The 12,943-nt window shown below is 59.0% G+C and overlaps 2 protein-coding genes across 2 annotated transcripts; both read right to left on the reverse strand.

Moving 5' to 3' along the window:
- Positions 1 to 19: 19 nt before the first annotated feature.
- LOC121353601 (corticosteroid 11-beta-dehydrogenase isozyme 1-like) lies at positions 20 to 3,288 on the reverse strand. Its single transcript, XM_041467553.1, has 6 exons — positions 3,201 to 3,288; positions 2,636 to 2,766; positions 2,349 to 2,460; positions 1,665 to 1,850; positions 1,056 to 1,199; positions 20 to 614 (listed from the first exon to the last, which is right to left on the reverse strand). The coding sequence occupies exons 1-6, from the start codon at positions 3,286 to 3,288 to the stop codon at positions 394 to 396; spliced, it is 882 nt and encodes a 293-aa protein (XP_041323487.1). The 3' UTR covers positions 20 to 393.
- Positions 3,289 to 4,510: 1,222 nt separating this feature from the next.
- On the reverse strand, positions 4,511 to 8,734 carry LOC121353609 (corticosteroid 11-beta-dehydrogenase isozyme 1-like). Its single transcript, XM_041467563.1, has 6 exons — positions 8,647 to 8,734; positions 7,907 to 8,037; positions 6,775 to 6,886; positions 5,999 to 6,184; positions 5,314 to 5,457; positions 4,511 to 4,763 (listed from the first exon to the last, which is right to left on the reverse strand). Exons 1-6 carry the CDS (start codon positions 8,732 to 8,734, stop codon positions 4,528 to 4,530), a joined length of 897 nt encoding a protein of 298 aa, XP_041323497.1. The 3' UTR covers positions 4,511 to 4,527.
- Between the last annotated feature and the right edge of the window lie 4,209 nt (positions 8,735 to 12,943).

Raw genomic sequence — 12,943 nt, forward strand, 5'->3', positions numbered from 1 at the left:
TGTGACAGAAACTCTCCAGATTCAGAGACTCTCTGGTGGCTTTGGGTGGTTTGTGCTGCATGGTCCAAAGCCTGGTCCTGGGCCAGGGCTCAGATCTGCTGCCTCGGTGGCTTTCCAGAGGGAACAGCTTCTGCAGGCTGAGCAGGAACCTGCCGGTGGGCAGGGCACTGGCAGCACATACTGCTGCAGGACTTCTCTAAAGCGCTTCCTTGGAAAAAGCCCTTTACGAGAGCCCATGACTAAAAAGGACATTTTTGTGCTGCGGTAGCCTCCTGGAGTGTCCCGGCCCAGGCTGCCAGGGCGCCAGCACAGGGATGCCCAGTGTGTGGAGGGGAGCTGGGCTCACAGCCAGAGCCGTCCTGCTGGGCCCCAGGTGCCAGCCCAGCCCCAGGACTACGTTCTGCGGACATTTTCCAGGCGGTAGCTGCTGCGGACAAGCGAGTCGAGGAGCTCGGGGGCGAGGCTGTGGACGAGCAGCATGCTGCCCACGGTCCGGGCCGGGTAGTGCAGCTCCCTGCGGCGCAGGGCCCCGGCCCGGATGATCTCCAGGGCACACTCCTCCTTGGGGGCCGGCGTGTCGGGGATGACGTGTGACACGGCCTGCACGGCGCTCTCTGCAACGGGGACACGGACGAGTCAGGGGGGACACGGCCACAGCACCATCAGCCCACTGGGGTGTCTGGGGCACCCCCAAACCCACTGACTCTGGGGATCACACCTGTTTGACCAGGCTTAGAACAGTGACAATAACAATTCTCTCCTCTCCTCTCCTCTCCTCTCCTCTCCTCTCCTCTCCACTCTCCCTTCCCTTCCCTTCCCTTGACCTCTCCTGAGCTCACTGCGAGCCTGGCAGAGTCCAAGGCCTCAGGCCACACTTTTGGAAGGGTTGGGGTGGTGTTTCCCAGCTGCAGAGGCTGCAGGAGGCTCCAGCAGCAGCGGCAGAGCAGGCTGGCACCAGGACTGGGTTTGGGCTCAGCTGGGCTGTGCCTGGGACGGGCTGAGCCACGGGGTCCTGGCAGGGCTGAGCCGCGGGGTCCTGGCAGGGCTGAGCTTACCTGTGTTGATGTAGCCCAGGATGCAGAGCGTGATGGAAACGTTCACCTTGTCTATGATGAGTTCCTGCCTCAAGGAGCTGAAAAATCCGTCTAAGGCGAACTTGGTTGCGGAGTAGGGAGCAGTAAAAGGGCCAGCAATTTTACCTGGAGCAGGGACACAGCGCTGGGGCTCAGGCTGCACAGCTCTCCCTCCCTCCTGCCCTGCCAGTAGCTACAGTGTTGGGATTGAGGGTGTTGGGATAAGCTGTTGGAATGCCTGAGAGGTAAAACACACTCAGGAATGTTTAAAATGTAACATATGGCTCAAAGGGACTCCCAGAGCGGCTGATACTGCTTTTGTATCCCCACAGAGATGCCCACGTATTGCAAGTGTGTTTTAAATGTGTGGCCATGCCTGTGAAATCACCTGCACTGCGGCGTGTGAAGGCGACCAGAGGGTGCCAAGACACTGACAGCACAAAAGATGAATTTCCCAGAGCATCTGAATTGTGCACCAAAGAGCTCAATCACCTGCTGACCCTGAGTGACTCTGCTTGTGGTCCTTCCTCTGCCTTTTGCAGCAGAGTCTCAGCAGGGATCCAGGGCAGGCTGAGGGCCCCGGGAGCTCACCTGCTATGGATGAAACCACCACGATGCTGCCCTGGCTCTCCTTCAGCATGGGCAGGCCAGCCGTGGCCAAGGCCACGTAGCTGATGAAGTTGGTCTCCATGAGCCTGCGGACGTGCCCCACGTCCCCGCTGAAGTAGGTGAAGCCGCTCTGGCCGATGTGGTTCAGGATGAGCATGTCCAGGCCACCTGGGGGCAGAGCAGGGGTGCCACCAGCCGCTGTCACCCCGACCCAGCCCCTCCTGGAGGCTGCGCTGCGCTCCGGGGTGAGGAGGGCTGGAGCTGATATTTTATAAAAATCCTTTGCTAGGGTGTTTTCTTCCTGAGAAGCTGAAAAGCCTCAGGAAAGAAATGTAAACAATAACTGTCTGCTGCTGTGGAATGCAACAGGTGCAGCTGGGACTGGGGCATGGTGGTTGTTTTTAATTAATGGCCAATCACAGATGCAGCTGCATCGCACTCTGAGAGTCACAAGCCTTTGTTTCCATTCCATTCCTGTTCTTTCCAGCCTTCTGATGGATCCTTTTCTCTCTATTCTTTTAGTATAATTTTTAGCATATCATTTTAATATAATATAATCGCAATATAATACTCCAGCCTTTTGAAACACCGAGTCGAGATTCACTCCACTTGTCCCGGGAGCCCCCACAAAGCATTGACCACAGAAGGCAGCTCCACAGCACCTACCCCAGGTGTTCTCAGCCTCCCTGAGCAGCTCCTGGGGCAGGCTGGGGCTGTCCATGGAGCCGCTGATGTAGCGGGCGGAGGCAGCGCCGAGCTCCAGGCATCGCTCCACGACCTGCGGGCAGAACGGGCTGGGATGGACTGCCCTGCTCGGAACCCCCAGCCCAGGCTGCTCCTTCCTGGGCCGGGCTGCTGCTGGGGAAGGCCTGGGGTGGATCTGCAGGGTACCCGCTGTGCCCGGGCTGGGGGGAACATCGCAGCCAGCCCGGCACGCCCTGCTCGCCATTTACTTTCTGCAGCCTGGCCTCGGTGCGTGCCGTGAGCAGCAGGTGGGCCTCCATGCGTGCCAGGTGATATGCCATCTGCTCGCCGATGCCGCTGCTGGCTCCCGTCACGATCACCCGCTTCCCCCGGAGCATCTCTGCAGAGGAGGGTGCAGCGCTCAGGGCTGGCACAGCCCTCGCTGGCCCTCTGCCCCCGGGCACCGCGGCTCCTCCGTGCCCCTGCCAGCCTCGCCAGACCCCGCTGGAGTCTGATCCCCAGTCCCAGTGTGGTGGGGAGGCTTGAGCTCTGCACCAAGCCTGGCCAGGGAGCGGGGAGAGCTGGCCAGTAAAAGGATGGAACGTTTAAAACTGCTTGTTTCCCGAATAAGTCATTTACAGAGGTCAGACGCCGTGTCCAGCAGAGCCAGTGTAGCTCCGTGAGTTTCCCCGGTGCTCTGACCCTTGCCTGGGGCGGTCTGACCTCCCCTCCCGGCCCTCAGCCCTCCCTGACTCTGCCAGGCCATCCAGGTCCCCGTGCCCCGCACACGCCGCCCCTCTGGCGCTGCTTGTGGAGCCTGCTTCTCCAGCTTACCTTCACTGAAGTTCTCGGGTGCCGAATAAAAATAAAAGGCCAGCGCTGCTCCCAGCAAAGGGATGAGAATCTTCAGGAGCAATCCCATCCCCTTGCAGAGGTGCAGGCAGGAACCAGACGAGCCCCGCGGGGAGGTGAAGGTGGCTGCAGCTTGCAAACGGGGCTGGCAAGTTCTGAGCTGGTTCTTATCTCACACAAGTTTGCTGTTGGACCTTTTCTTTGCCCTGCCGTTGATTTAGCAAACATTAACCTAATGAAGCGTGTGGCTTTGGACTTTAGGCTGTCCCTTTGCACCCTTGGCCTGCCAGGAGAGGCAGGAGTGCGTTTGAGAGAGCTGAAGGGAAGGCACTGAGCAGAGCAGTGGGTGCAGGGTCTGGTGGCTGCCCTGGGACAGCAGTGTCCCCTCAGAGCACACATCCCTGGGACCAGTGGACATCCCTCTCTCCCCACCCACATCTAAACCAGGAGCAGCCCTTCCCTTCCTCGCTGCTGCACAAGGATTTACTGAGCAGCACTCTGTTGTACGGAGCAGGCCTGGCAAAGGTTCCATTTTCCAACCACTGCTGGTGGTTCTGGTTTATCCTCTGGGATATCACCATGGGGATAATACGGGCAGTTTGCTGGGTGGCTCTGACCCCTAAAAAATATCACTGTTGAGGAATCCATGGGCTGCAAAAGGCAGTAAAAGAGCCAAGTGGATGAATAGGAAAGATCTTCAACTTTCCCAGGGTTGTGATTCTGCTCAGTGTCTGCTGGGCAGGTGGCAAATGGCTTTGAGGGTGATTTTCTGAAAGTTTAAAGGGCAGAGCCCACTCTGTGTGTGCTGGTTTCTGTGGGTGATCTTGGGGTAAGGAAAAATTAGGGAGGAATTGTTCCCTGTGAGGGTGGCATGCCCTGGCACAGGGTGTCCAGAGCAGCTGTGGCTGCCCCTGCATCCCTGGCAGTGCCCAGGGGAGCTGTGCCCATGAACAGCTGAGAAAGGCGATAAAGCACACGCAGAGCTGTCGGGTTAATACACTTTATTTAATAACTAGCTCAATAATTAGCGTTCCGCGGCCGGGCGGGGCGAGCAGGGCACGGAGCCGCCGCTGCGGGCTCTGTCCCGGCGGTGCCGCCAGCGCAGCACGGACCGGCCAGGAACGGGGACCCTCCCGGTGCCGGGGACCCTCCCGGTGCCAGGGACCCTCCCGGTGCCAGGGGAGGGACCCTCCCGGTGCCGGGGACCCTCCCGGTGCCAGGGGAGGGACCCTCCCGGTGCCAGGGGAGGGACCCTCCCGGTGCCAGGGGAGGGACCCTCCCGGTGCCGGGGACCCTCCCGGCGGCGGGCTCAGAGCGGCGGGCGGGGGGCGGCGGGGGGCGCGGGCAGGCGGTAGCGGCTCCGCACCAGGTAATCGAGCAGCTCGGCGGCGCAGTCCCGCAGCAGCAGCGGCAGCCGCGTGGAGCTGTAGCGGTAGTAGAGCTCCCTCCGGCGCAGCGCTGCGCCCTTGAGGATCTCCAGCGCGCACTCGTCCCGCGGCGCCGGCCGCTCCTGCAGCACCTCCGCGGCAGCGCGCACCGCGCGGTCTGCGCGCCCCGTCAGCGCGGCACCCCCGGGACGGGGACAGCGGGGAGAGCGGGGATGGGGGAGAGCGGGGAGAACGGGGATGGGGGAGAGTGGGAATCCCCAGGGATGGGGGAAAGCGGAGGTCTCTGGTGGATGGAGGAGAGAGTGGGGGTCTCTGGGGAATGGGGGAGAGTGGGAACCCCCGGGGATAGGGGAGAGTGGGGAGTTCTGGGGATGGGGGAGAGTGGGAACCCCCGGGGGATGGGGGAGAGAGTGGGGGTCTCTGGGGAATGGGGGAGAGCGGGGAGCTCTGGAGGATGGGGGACAGTGGGGGTCTCTGGGGATGAGGGGACAGCGGGCACCCAAAGGGGTGTTGGGCTGTGCCATCCTGTAAGCAGTGCCCAGGGAAATAAATGGCCTTTGAGGCTGTTTTTTGGGGCAGACAGGTGGGATCCCCTCGAGAGGCGGCAGCAGGGGTGAAAGGCTGAGCTGGTGGCAGAGCAGGGCAGGAGAAGGAGCTGGGCTGGGGATGCTCAGCCCTGAGCAGGGCTGGAACAGCTCTGCTCTCACCTGTGTCGATGAAGCCGAGGATGCAGAGCGTGATGGAAACATTAATGCTCTGAATGGCAAACTCCTGCCTCAGGGAGCTGAAAAATCCATCCAGGGCAAACTTAGTCGCAGAGTAGGGGACGGTAAAGGGGAACCCGACTTTACCTGGACACAGAGCAAAGTTCTGTGTTAGCACACGAGGCTGCTCTGCCTGAGCTGCTCTTCTGCCTTTCCTCAGAGACAGGATTTTGCCAGTGAGCTGTCATCCTGGCACCTGAGCAGCAGCCTTACAAATATTCTTGTTGGCTTCCAGCTCTTAAGGCCAAAGCCGTGGCTCACATCTGCTCAGGGCATGGGCAGCCCACAGGAACCACAAAACCCTCAGAGGGGAGAGATGGAGCAAAGCTGAAACTCTTGTCCCTGGCCTGAGCTGCTCAGCAGAACACTGACAGCACGGCAGCTGTGGGTTTAACTGCAGCACTGGTCAGAAACCAAAATGGGGCGATTGGATTGAGCAGAAAACAAATTCCTTCAAGAGAACCCCAAACCCGTCTGGATCTGGGTGTTGGGGCTGGTTTTGGTGGGGTTTCAGTGTTGAGCACTTATGGCTCTGGAGGGTGGTGGTGCCTCTGTGTGCTGCTCCTGACAGCCCAGGTGCCTTTTGAGCGAGTCCCATGTCACCAGCCTGGTGACACTGCCCACTCACCTGCCATGGATGAAACCACCACGATGCTGCCCTGGCTCTCCTTCAGCATGGGCAGGGCTGACGTGGTCATGGCCACGTAGCTGAGGAAGTTGATTTCCAGGAGCTTTCGTACGTGCTCAACGTCCCCATCAAAAAAGCCAAAGTAGGACGCGCCCACGTGGTTAAGGATCAGCATGTCAAGGCCTCCTGCAAGCAGAAAAATGGGCATTAGTGCTGGGGGGGAGAGGGCTGCAGCCAGCAAAACAACATTTTCTGGGAGCAGAATAAGTGTAATCCAAGGAAATCAGGTTTGTGGGTCAGAGCTGTGGCCTGTTATCTCCGGAGCAGGGATACAGCCTGGATGGTGGCTGCCAGTAAATATTTTGTTGTGATGTATTTTTTTAGTTCAGAACACACATGCCATGGCCCAAGGGAGACCAGCCCTGAGCTGTCTGTGGGCCGGGAGGGAGAGGCAGTGCTCCCCATGGAGCTGGCTGGTGCATTTCTGAGCCGTGACCCGTGGCCACAGTGGCCAGGGCTGCTGGATCCCCCGGACCCCGGCACTGGGCTGGTGAAATCCAGGGCTGTGACACTGCCAGGGGATGCCAGGAGGCCACAGAGCTGAAATCCAGAGCGCAGTTCAGTTGGAGAGGCAGCAGTGCAGGCAGAGGAGCGGGGCTGCAAATGGCAGAATTCGGGGAGAATTTTTCCCATCTCACCCCATCTCTCCCACTATTTTTACACGTGGCACGGCCGGGCCGGGATGCTGGCAGTGTGCAGAGCAGGTTCAGACGTACCCAGCGAGCTCTGAGCCTCCCTCACCACGTGCTGGGCGAAGGCCGTGTCCTCCATGGTGCCGCTGACGAAGCGCGCCGAGGCCGCTCCCAGCTCCAGGCAGCGCCGCACCACCTGCAGCACAGCGGGGCTCAGCAGCGCCCTCCCTGCCCTGGGACCCCATCCCTGCTTTGGGAACCCCATCCCTGCCTGGGAACCCCATCCCTGCTTTGGGAACTCCATCTCTGCCTGGGAACCCCCTCCCTGCCCGGGAACCCCCTCCCTGCCTGGGAACCCCATCCCTGCCTGGGAACTCCATCCCTGCCCGGGAACCGCCTCCCTGCCCGGGAACCCCATCCCTGCCTGGGAACTCCATCCCTGCCCTGGAACCCCATCCCTGCTCTGGGAACTCCATCCCTGCCCTGGGAACCCCCTCCCTGCTCTGGGAACCCCATCCCTGCTTTGGGATCCCCATCCCTGCCCCAGATCCCCCTCCCTGCCCAGATCCCCCTCCCTGCCCCGGAGCCCCTCCCTGCCCCCGAGCCCTCTGGCTCTCGGTGTGGGTGTCTGAGCTCCCTGTGATGTGTCCCCACCTAGAAGCAGTGGTTTGGACTTTGGGGAGTGTGTTTGGAGCCTTGTGAGCTTCAAAGGGAGCCTGGAAAATGATTCCTTGGGTGAGCGTGTTACCCGAGGCAGTCTGGCTGCTCCTGCGGGCAGGCTGAGCTGGAACTGCAGGAGCCGTGGGATGAGGGTGTGGGGATGTGGCTGTGACTGTGACTGTGACTGTGACTGTGACTGACTGTCCCTGTGTGTGCAGCCCAGACAGTGCGGGGTGGAGTGCAGGGAGCTGTGTGTGCAGGAGGGGACTGCTGTGTGTGTGTCTGTCTGTCTGTCTGTGTGTGTGCAGGAGGGGATTACTGTGTGTGTACAGCCAGGACCTGTGCCTGTCATGGTGCCCAGAGGGACCTGTGCCATGGATGTTCCTGTGTGCCGTGTGTCCCTGTGTGACATGAATGTCCCTGTGGCTGTGTGTTCCTGTGTGCCATGGATGTTCCTGTGTGCCATGGATGTTCCTGTGTGCTCTGTGTTCCTGTGTGCTGCCGTGTCCCTGTGGGAGCTCTGTCCCTGCCATGCCCACGCGCGGTGCCCATTTACGCTCTGCAGCCGGGGCTCGGTGCGTGCCGTGAGCAGCACGTGGGAGCCCATCCGTGCCAGGTGATATGCCATCTGCTCCCCGATGCCCGTGCTGGCTCCCGTCACGATCACCCGCTTCCCGCGCAGCATCTCTGTGGCAGAGGCACAGCCCTTCCAGTCACCCTCACGCTCTTAGAAAAACCTTTAAACTACGAGACAATAAATCCCCCGTGCCCTTCAGACCAGCGGTTAATCGGAAGGTAAACGAGCCTGAGGGTGCAACGCATCCAGCACCAGCAGGGCTCTCCATTGCATGGAAAAGCTGTGGGGCTGCTGCAGCTCCCCGGGAATGCAGCGACACAGGGACGGCTCTGGACTCTCCCAGCAGCTTTTTCCACGAGCCAGGGCACAATTTATCAACGCCCCAACTATTCTGTAGTCAAAGCAATCCGCTGAGTGCGTGCTCCAGACTCTAACACTCACAAGCCCCGTTTATAAAATCTTTTCCTGCACGAGGAAAATGGAGCACTCAGTGCCCTCTGCCTCTCACCCCCTGCCTCACCTGCTCCCTCAGGAGGTTTTTCTGCGTAGCCCCTGTTCAGTTTGGTTTTAAATCTTTGTTAAAGCCACTTTCCAGTATCCTCCACCACACCAAGGCTCGGCCGTGCCTTGCTCCGAGCTCTGAGCGGTTTCCATGCAAAACACCCAAATGTGGCTTTCTGTTGTTTTTTCCTAAAGTCAGATTCACTCTGGACACTTACCCGGATTGAAAGTGTCCCTCGCAGAATAGAACCAGAAGGCCAAAACCAATCCCAGGAAGGGAATGAGAATCTTTTGCAACCGACCCATCCCACTGTGGAGTCAGGAAATACAGCACGGGAGAGAAGGAAGGAACAAAAAACCCTCTGCAGAGCTGCTCCTGGGGGAAGCAGCAGTGTGACCCTTTAAAAACCTGCCAGCGGAGGAGCTGCAGCTTCCAAAGCCCTGGAAAATCACGGCTGGGTGGATGGACAAGCCAGGCAAAGCCCTTGCTTTGCTGCCTGCTGCCTGGCCTGGCCAGCGGGGCTGTTTGGGTTCTGCCCGGCTCTTTTCATATTTCCTGTCCTACATTAAAATGCAGAATTTTGCACAACACCCTGGAAGAGGTGTGTCTTTGCTGAGCAGCATCAAGTTTCACTTGGAGAACATCAGAGGGAGCCCAGTGCAGGTGGTTCAACATTGTCCTTTATTCCTGCAGGGCCTGGGCAGGGATGTGACATTCCCAGCTGGTCCTGGGCTCCCCAGGGCAGGGATGTGACCCCTGGCTGGTCCTGGGCTCCCCAGGGCAGGGATGTGACACCCCCAGTTGGTCCTGGGCTCCCCAGGACAGGGATGTGACACCCCCAGCTGGTCCTGGGCTCCCCAGGGCAGGGATGTGACACCCCCAGCTGGTCCTGGGCTCCCCAGGACAGGGCTGCTCCATGCCCCAAAGCAGCTCCTGCCCCTGGGTGATGGCAGCAGGGACCCAGCAGCACATTGCACCCCAAACAGCCCCAGGAGTGTTCTGCTGAGGCTGGGCTGAGTTTTTAATCTCTATTTTTTTGTCTGTGAGCAGATGAGGGAGCAGGGGCTGAGCTGGAGCCATCTGTGGGTGCAGCCACCTCAGCCCCAAAGGGCACAGAGAGCTTTGCAGGGAGACACTGGATGTGTTTTCTGCAGAGAAATCAGTGCCCTTGCTGCCGTGGTTCCTCCTTTGGGCTTTGCAGGAGCTTTGTTCTGACTTTTAAATGAACATAACCTTGAGGAAAGCCCACAGAACACCCAGCAGCTCCCCAAGCCTTGGCAAATTCAACCCACGGATCTTGTGCCATGAGGATAGACCAGGTCCCAGCTTTGCTCTGGGGTCTCCATCCACAGTTCCCCAGGTGGGGAAGGGCTGTGGGAGCTCCTGGAGCTGCCCTGCCCCAGCCTCATCCTCTGCTGGCCAAAGCCGTGTCAGCAGGACAGGAGCCTCCCCTGCAGGGCAGCAGCTGCTCTGTGCTCTGATTTCTGGGGGCACAGCACTCTGCTTGTCTCTGCCTGACAGAACCAGACCGAATTGTGTCATGGCTTTTCCCCCTCGTGTGATACCTTTAAAATTCAGGTGCTGTAATTCATGGGGTGCCTGGCAGGGCAGCTGCTCCCTGGCCTTGCTGCTGCCTTATGGATGATATTGTTCCTCTTCTGCCTTTCTCCCCCAGCCCAAAGTTCCCCTGTGACAAGGAGGGCTCAGCCCACGCTGGCTCAGGTAACAGCAGTGCAGTCCCTGCCTTTCCTGCCTCCCTTTGGGGAACTCGGGTTGTGATCATGGGCAGCCATTTCATTCCTTGCCTGTGGGAAGGAAAAGAAAATGAAGTCATGAACCATATCTGAGCTGGGATCTTGTTGTGGCGCAGGGAGAGCGGCTCTTCTCAAGATGTTTTAGTTTCTTACTGGCACCAGTAAAGCAATAACCACCAACCCGTGAGCAGCACCTGCAAGTGGGACAGGAAGGAATTGTGTCCTGTGATCCCTGGGGACACCAGGGCTGGGGATGGAGGCACTGGGGGGCTCCAGAGCCAGCAGTGTCCCACCTTGCTGCTGGTGACGAGAATTGAGGGGTTGGGCTGGGCTTTTGCGAAGTAGCTGATGAAAAGGGACTGGAATGTGGGATATTTTGGGCAAACCCAGCCTGGTTTGCCCGTACGAGCAGTTCCAGGGCTGAGCTGGGCTCTGGCCCTGCTGGGTGCCCAGCTTTGTTCCCAGCCCCGCTCCCTGCCAGGCTGCTCCTCGCCCCCCCCGCGGCTCCTTCTGGCTCCTTTGCCTCTGCGCAGCCCGAGAACTTGGTCTGGGCTTTTTCCTGGGGGCGGGAGCAGGAAAGGCTGGCGGGGGAGGGTTCTGTGATCCGCCTGCTGCGAGGCTTGGTGGGCAGAGCCAGAGCTGTGCCCAGAGCTGTGCCCTCTGTGCCAGAGCTGTGCCCAGAGCTGTGCCCAGAGCTGTGCCCAGAGCTGCGCCAGAGCTGTGCCCAGAGCTGTGCCCTCTGTGCCCGAGCTGTGCCAGAGCTGTGCCCCCTGTGCCAGAGCCCAGCTGCTCCTGGGTCCCCTCTCTGGGTGCATTCCCTGTCCCTGCCCGTCCCGTGCCCTGGGGCTGTGCTCCCGGGCTGCTCCTGCCCTGTGCCCGCTCTGGGCAGGGAACTTGTGCTGGCAGACCCTGAGAGGGGAGAGGGGAGCCTGGGGAGCCCCTCAGGCTCCAGGGCACGGCTGGGGCTGGGGCAGGTTTGTGCAGGCAGCTCCAAGGCTCAAAAACACTTGGCAGGAATTTGGATTCCGCTTATTTTTTTTTTGTTTGTTTGTTTGTGTTTTTTTTTTTTTTTTTTTTTCCCTTTTTTTGGTTTTTTTTTGTTTTTTTTTTTGTTTTTCCCCTTTTATGAGTGATATTCGGCTTTTTTCAAATCATAATCAAATCTTGGCCAAATACAGAGGATTTTCCTTTTCCTTTTTTTTTCTTTCCCCTCTTGCTTTCATTATCTCATAGACATTAAAATATTATTTTTCCTACCCTGCTGTCCCAGTGCCCTTTGCCATGAACACAGCTCTAATTCCTTTCTTTCCAGACGGGGCCACCACGATATCAAGGCTGGCTGCCCTCAGTTCTGCTTTTCCCCTTGCACATCCTGCAGGCCCCATCGCTGCCAGGCTGCCCTGGCAATGCCCTCCCCATCCCAGGGGAGGTGAGAGGATTGGAGGATGGCTTTGCTCTGGTTTGACATCACAGTTCTGCTGGTTTAGAGAAAACACCATGATGTTTAAGTCCTTTCCAAGCCTTACATTTGTGGTTTTTTTTCCCCTGTGTGACCAAATTGGGAATTGCTGCCTTGAAGTTTCATTGTTGGAAGGGCGGCTGCTGGGAGCCTTGGCCAATGTCCATGTTCCCAGTGCCCTTGGAGCTGGGAGGCTGATACTCTTATCTGCACCCCTAAATTTAGCCTGGCAGCCCCTGGAGCATGCAGTGTCCACGCTGCAAAGAGCAGTGAGGGCTCTCTGAAGACATCCAGCCTTTGGAGAGGCTGAGCTGTCAGGGGAGGGCTGCAGCTCCGGGGGATGAGGGGCTGGATGACAGCTCCAGGCTGAAACCTGATCTCTGAAAGATGGGTACAGACAAAGACTCACCTGATTTTGTGCCAGCTGCGTTTTTCCTGAGAATTTAATGTACCAGGAAAGTGTCAAGTTTACAGGCTGGAATGAACCAGATTCAGACAAGTCTCAGAAGAACAGAAATCAACCTCGTGTGAACCAGAACGTAACTCGGCCCTGGGGCAACGTGTGGCTCTGCCCAGGAGTTTGTTCCTCAGGGTCTGGGTTTAACTCATCCTTAAGTGCTCTGGCTGCTCTCCCCAGCTGCTCCCTGGTCCTGTCTGTGCCTTGTCCCACCTGGTTTCTCTCCGCTCTATCCCAGGGTTTATAATTAAACAGTTTTGCAATTGGCCACGGGGCTGTGGCCATGGTCCCATGTGCTCTGGGCTGTGGGGTGCTGTGGGATGCTGTGGGATGCTGTGAGATCCTGTGGGGTGCTGTGAGATCCTGTGGGATGTTATAGGATGCTGTGGGATGCTGTGGGATGCTCTGGGGTGCTGTGGGGTGCTGTGGGGTGCTGTGGCTGTGCTGCAGGTTGTGCCGGGCTGTAAAGATGAGGAGGTTTTGCTGAATCCCTCTCTGCTGCTTTAGGCCAGTCTGTCACTGTCCCTGTCCCTGCCCCTGTCCCTGTCCCTGTCACTGTCCCTGTCATGTTGCAGTGGTGTCCAAGGCGTTACCAGCCCTGTGCACACTGAATTTATCGTGTGCTTTAAGCAAGGCTTCACGGGGTCGGTGTGCTGGAATCCGTGACTGATCCTGCTCTAATTCCCCTCTGCAGTCTCGGCTCCCTGCAATGCCCCGGGGCCGTGGCAGCAGCCCGGGCTGGCCCGAGGGGTGAGAGCTGGGTGCGGGGCCCAGCCCGAGACTGCGGGGCAGGAACGGGGCAGGAACGGGGCAGGGAAGGGCAGGGACAGGGACAGGGGCAGGG

Source organism: Pyrgilauda ruficollis, unplaced genomic scaffold (genome assembly GCF_017590135.1).
Source record: "Pyrgilauda ruficollis isolate IOZ18807 unplaced genomic scaffold, ASM1759013v1 scaffold100, whole genome shotgun sequence".
Lineage (NCBI taxonomy): Eukaryota > Metazoa > Chordata > Aves > Passeriformes > Passeridae > Pyrgilauda > Pyrgilauda ruficollis.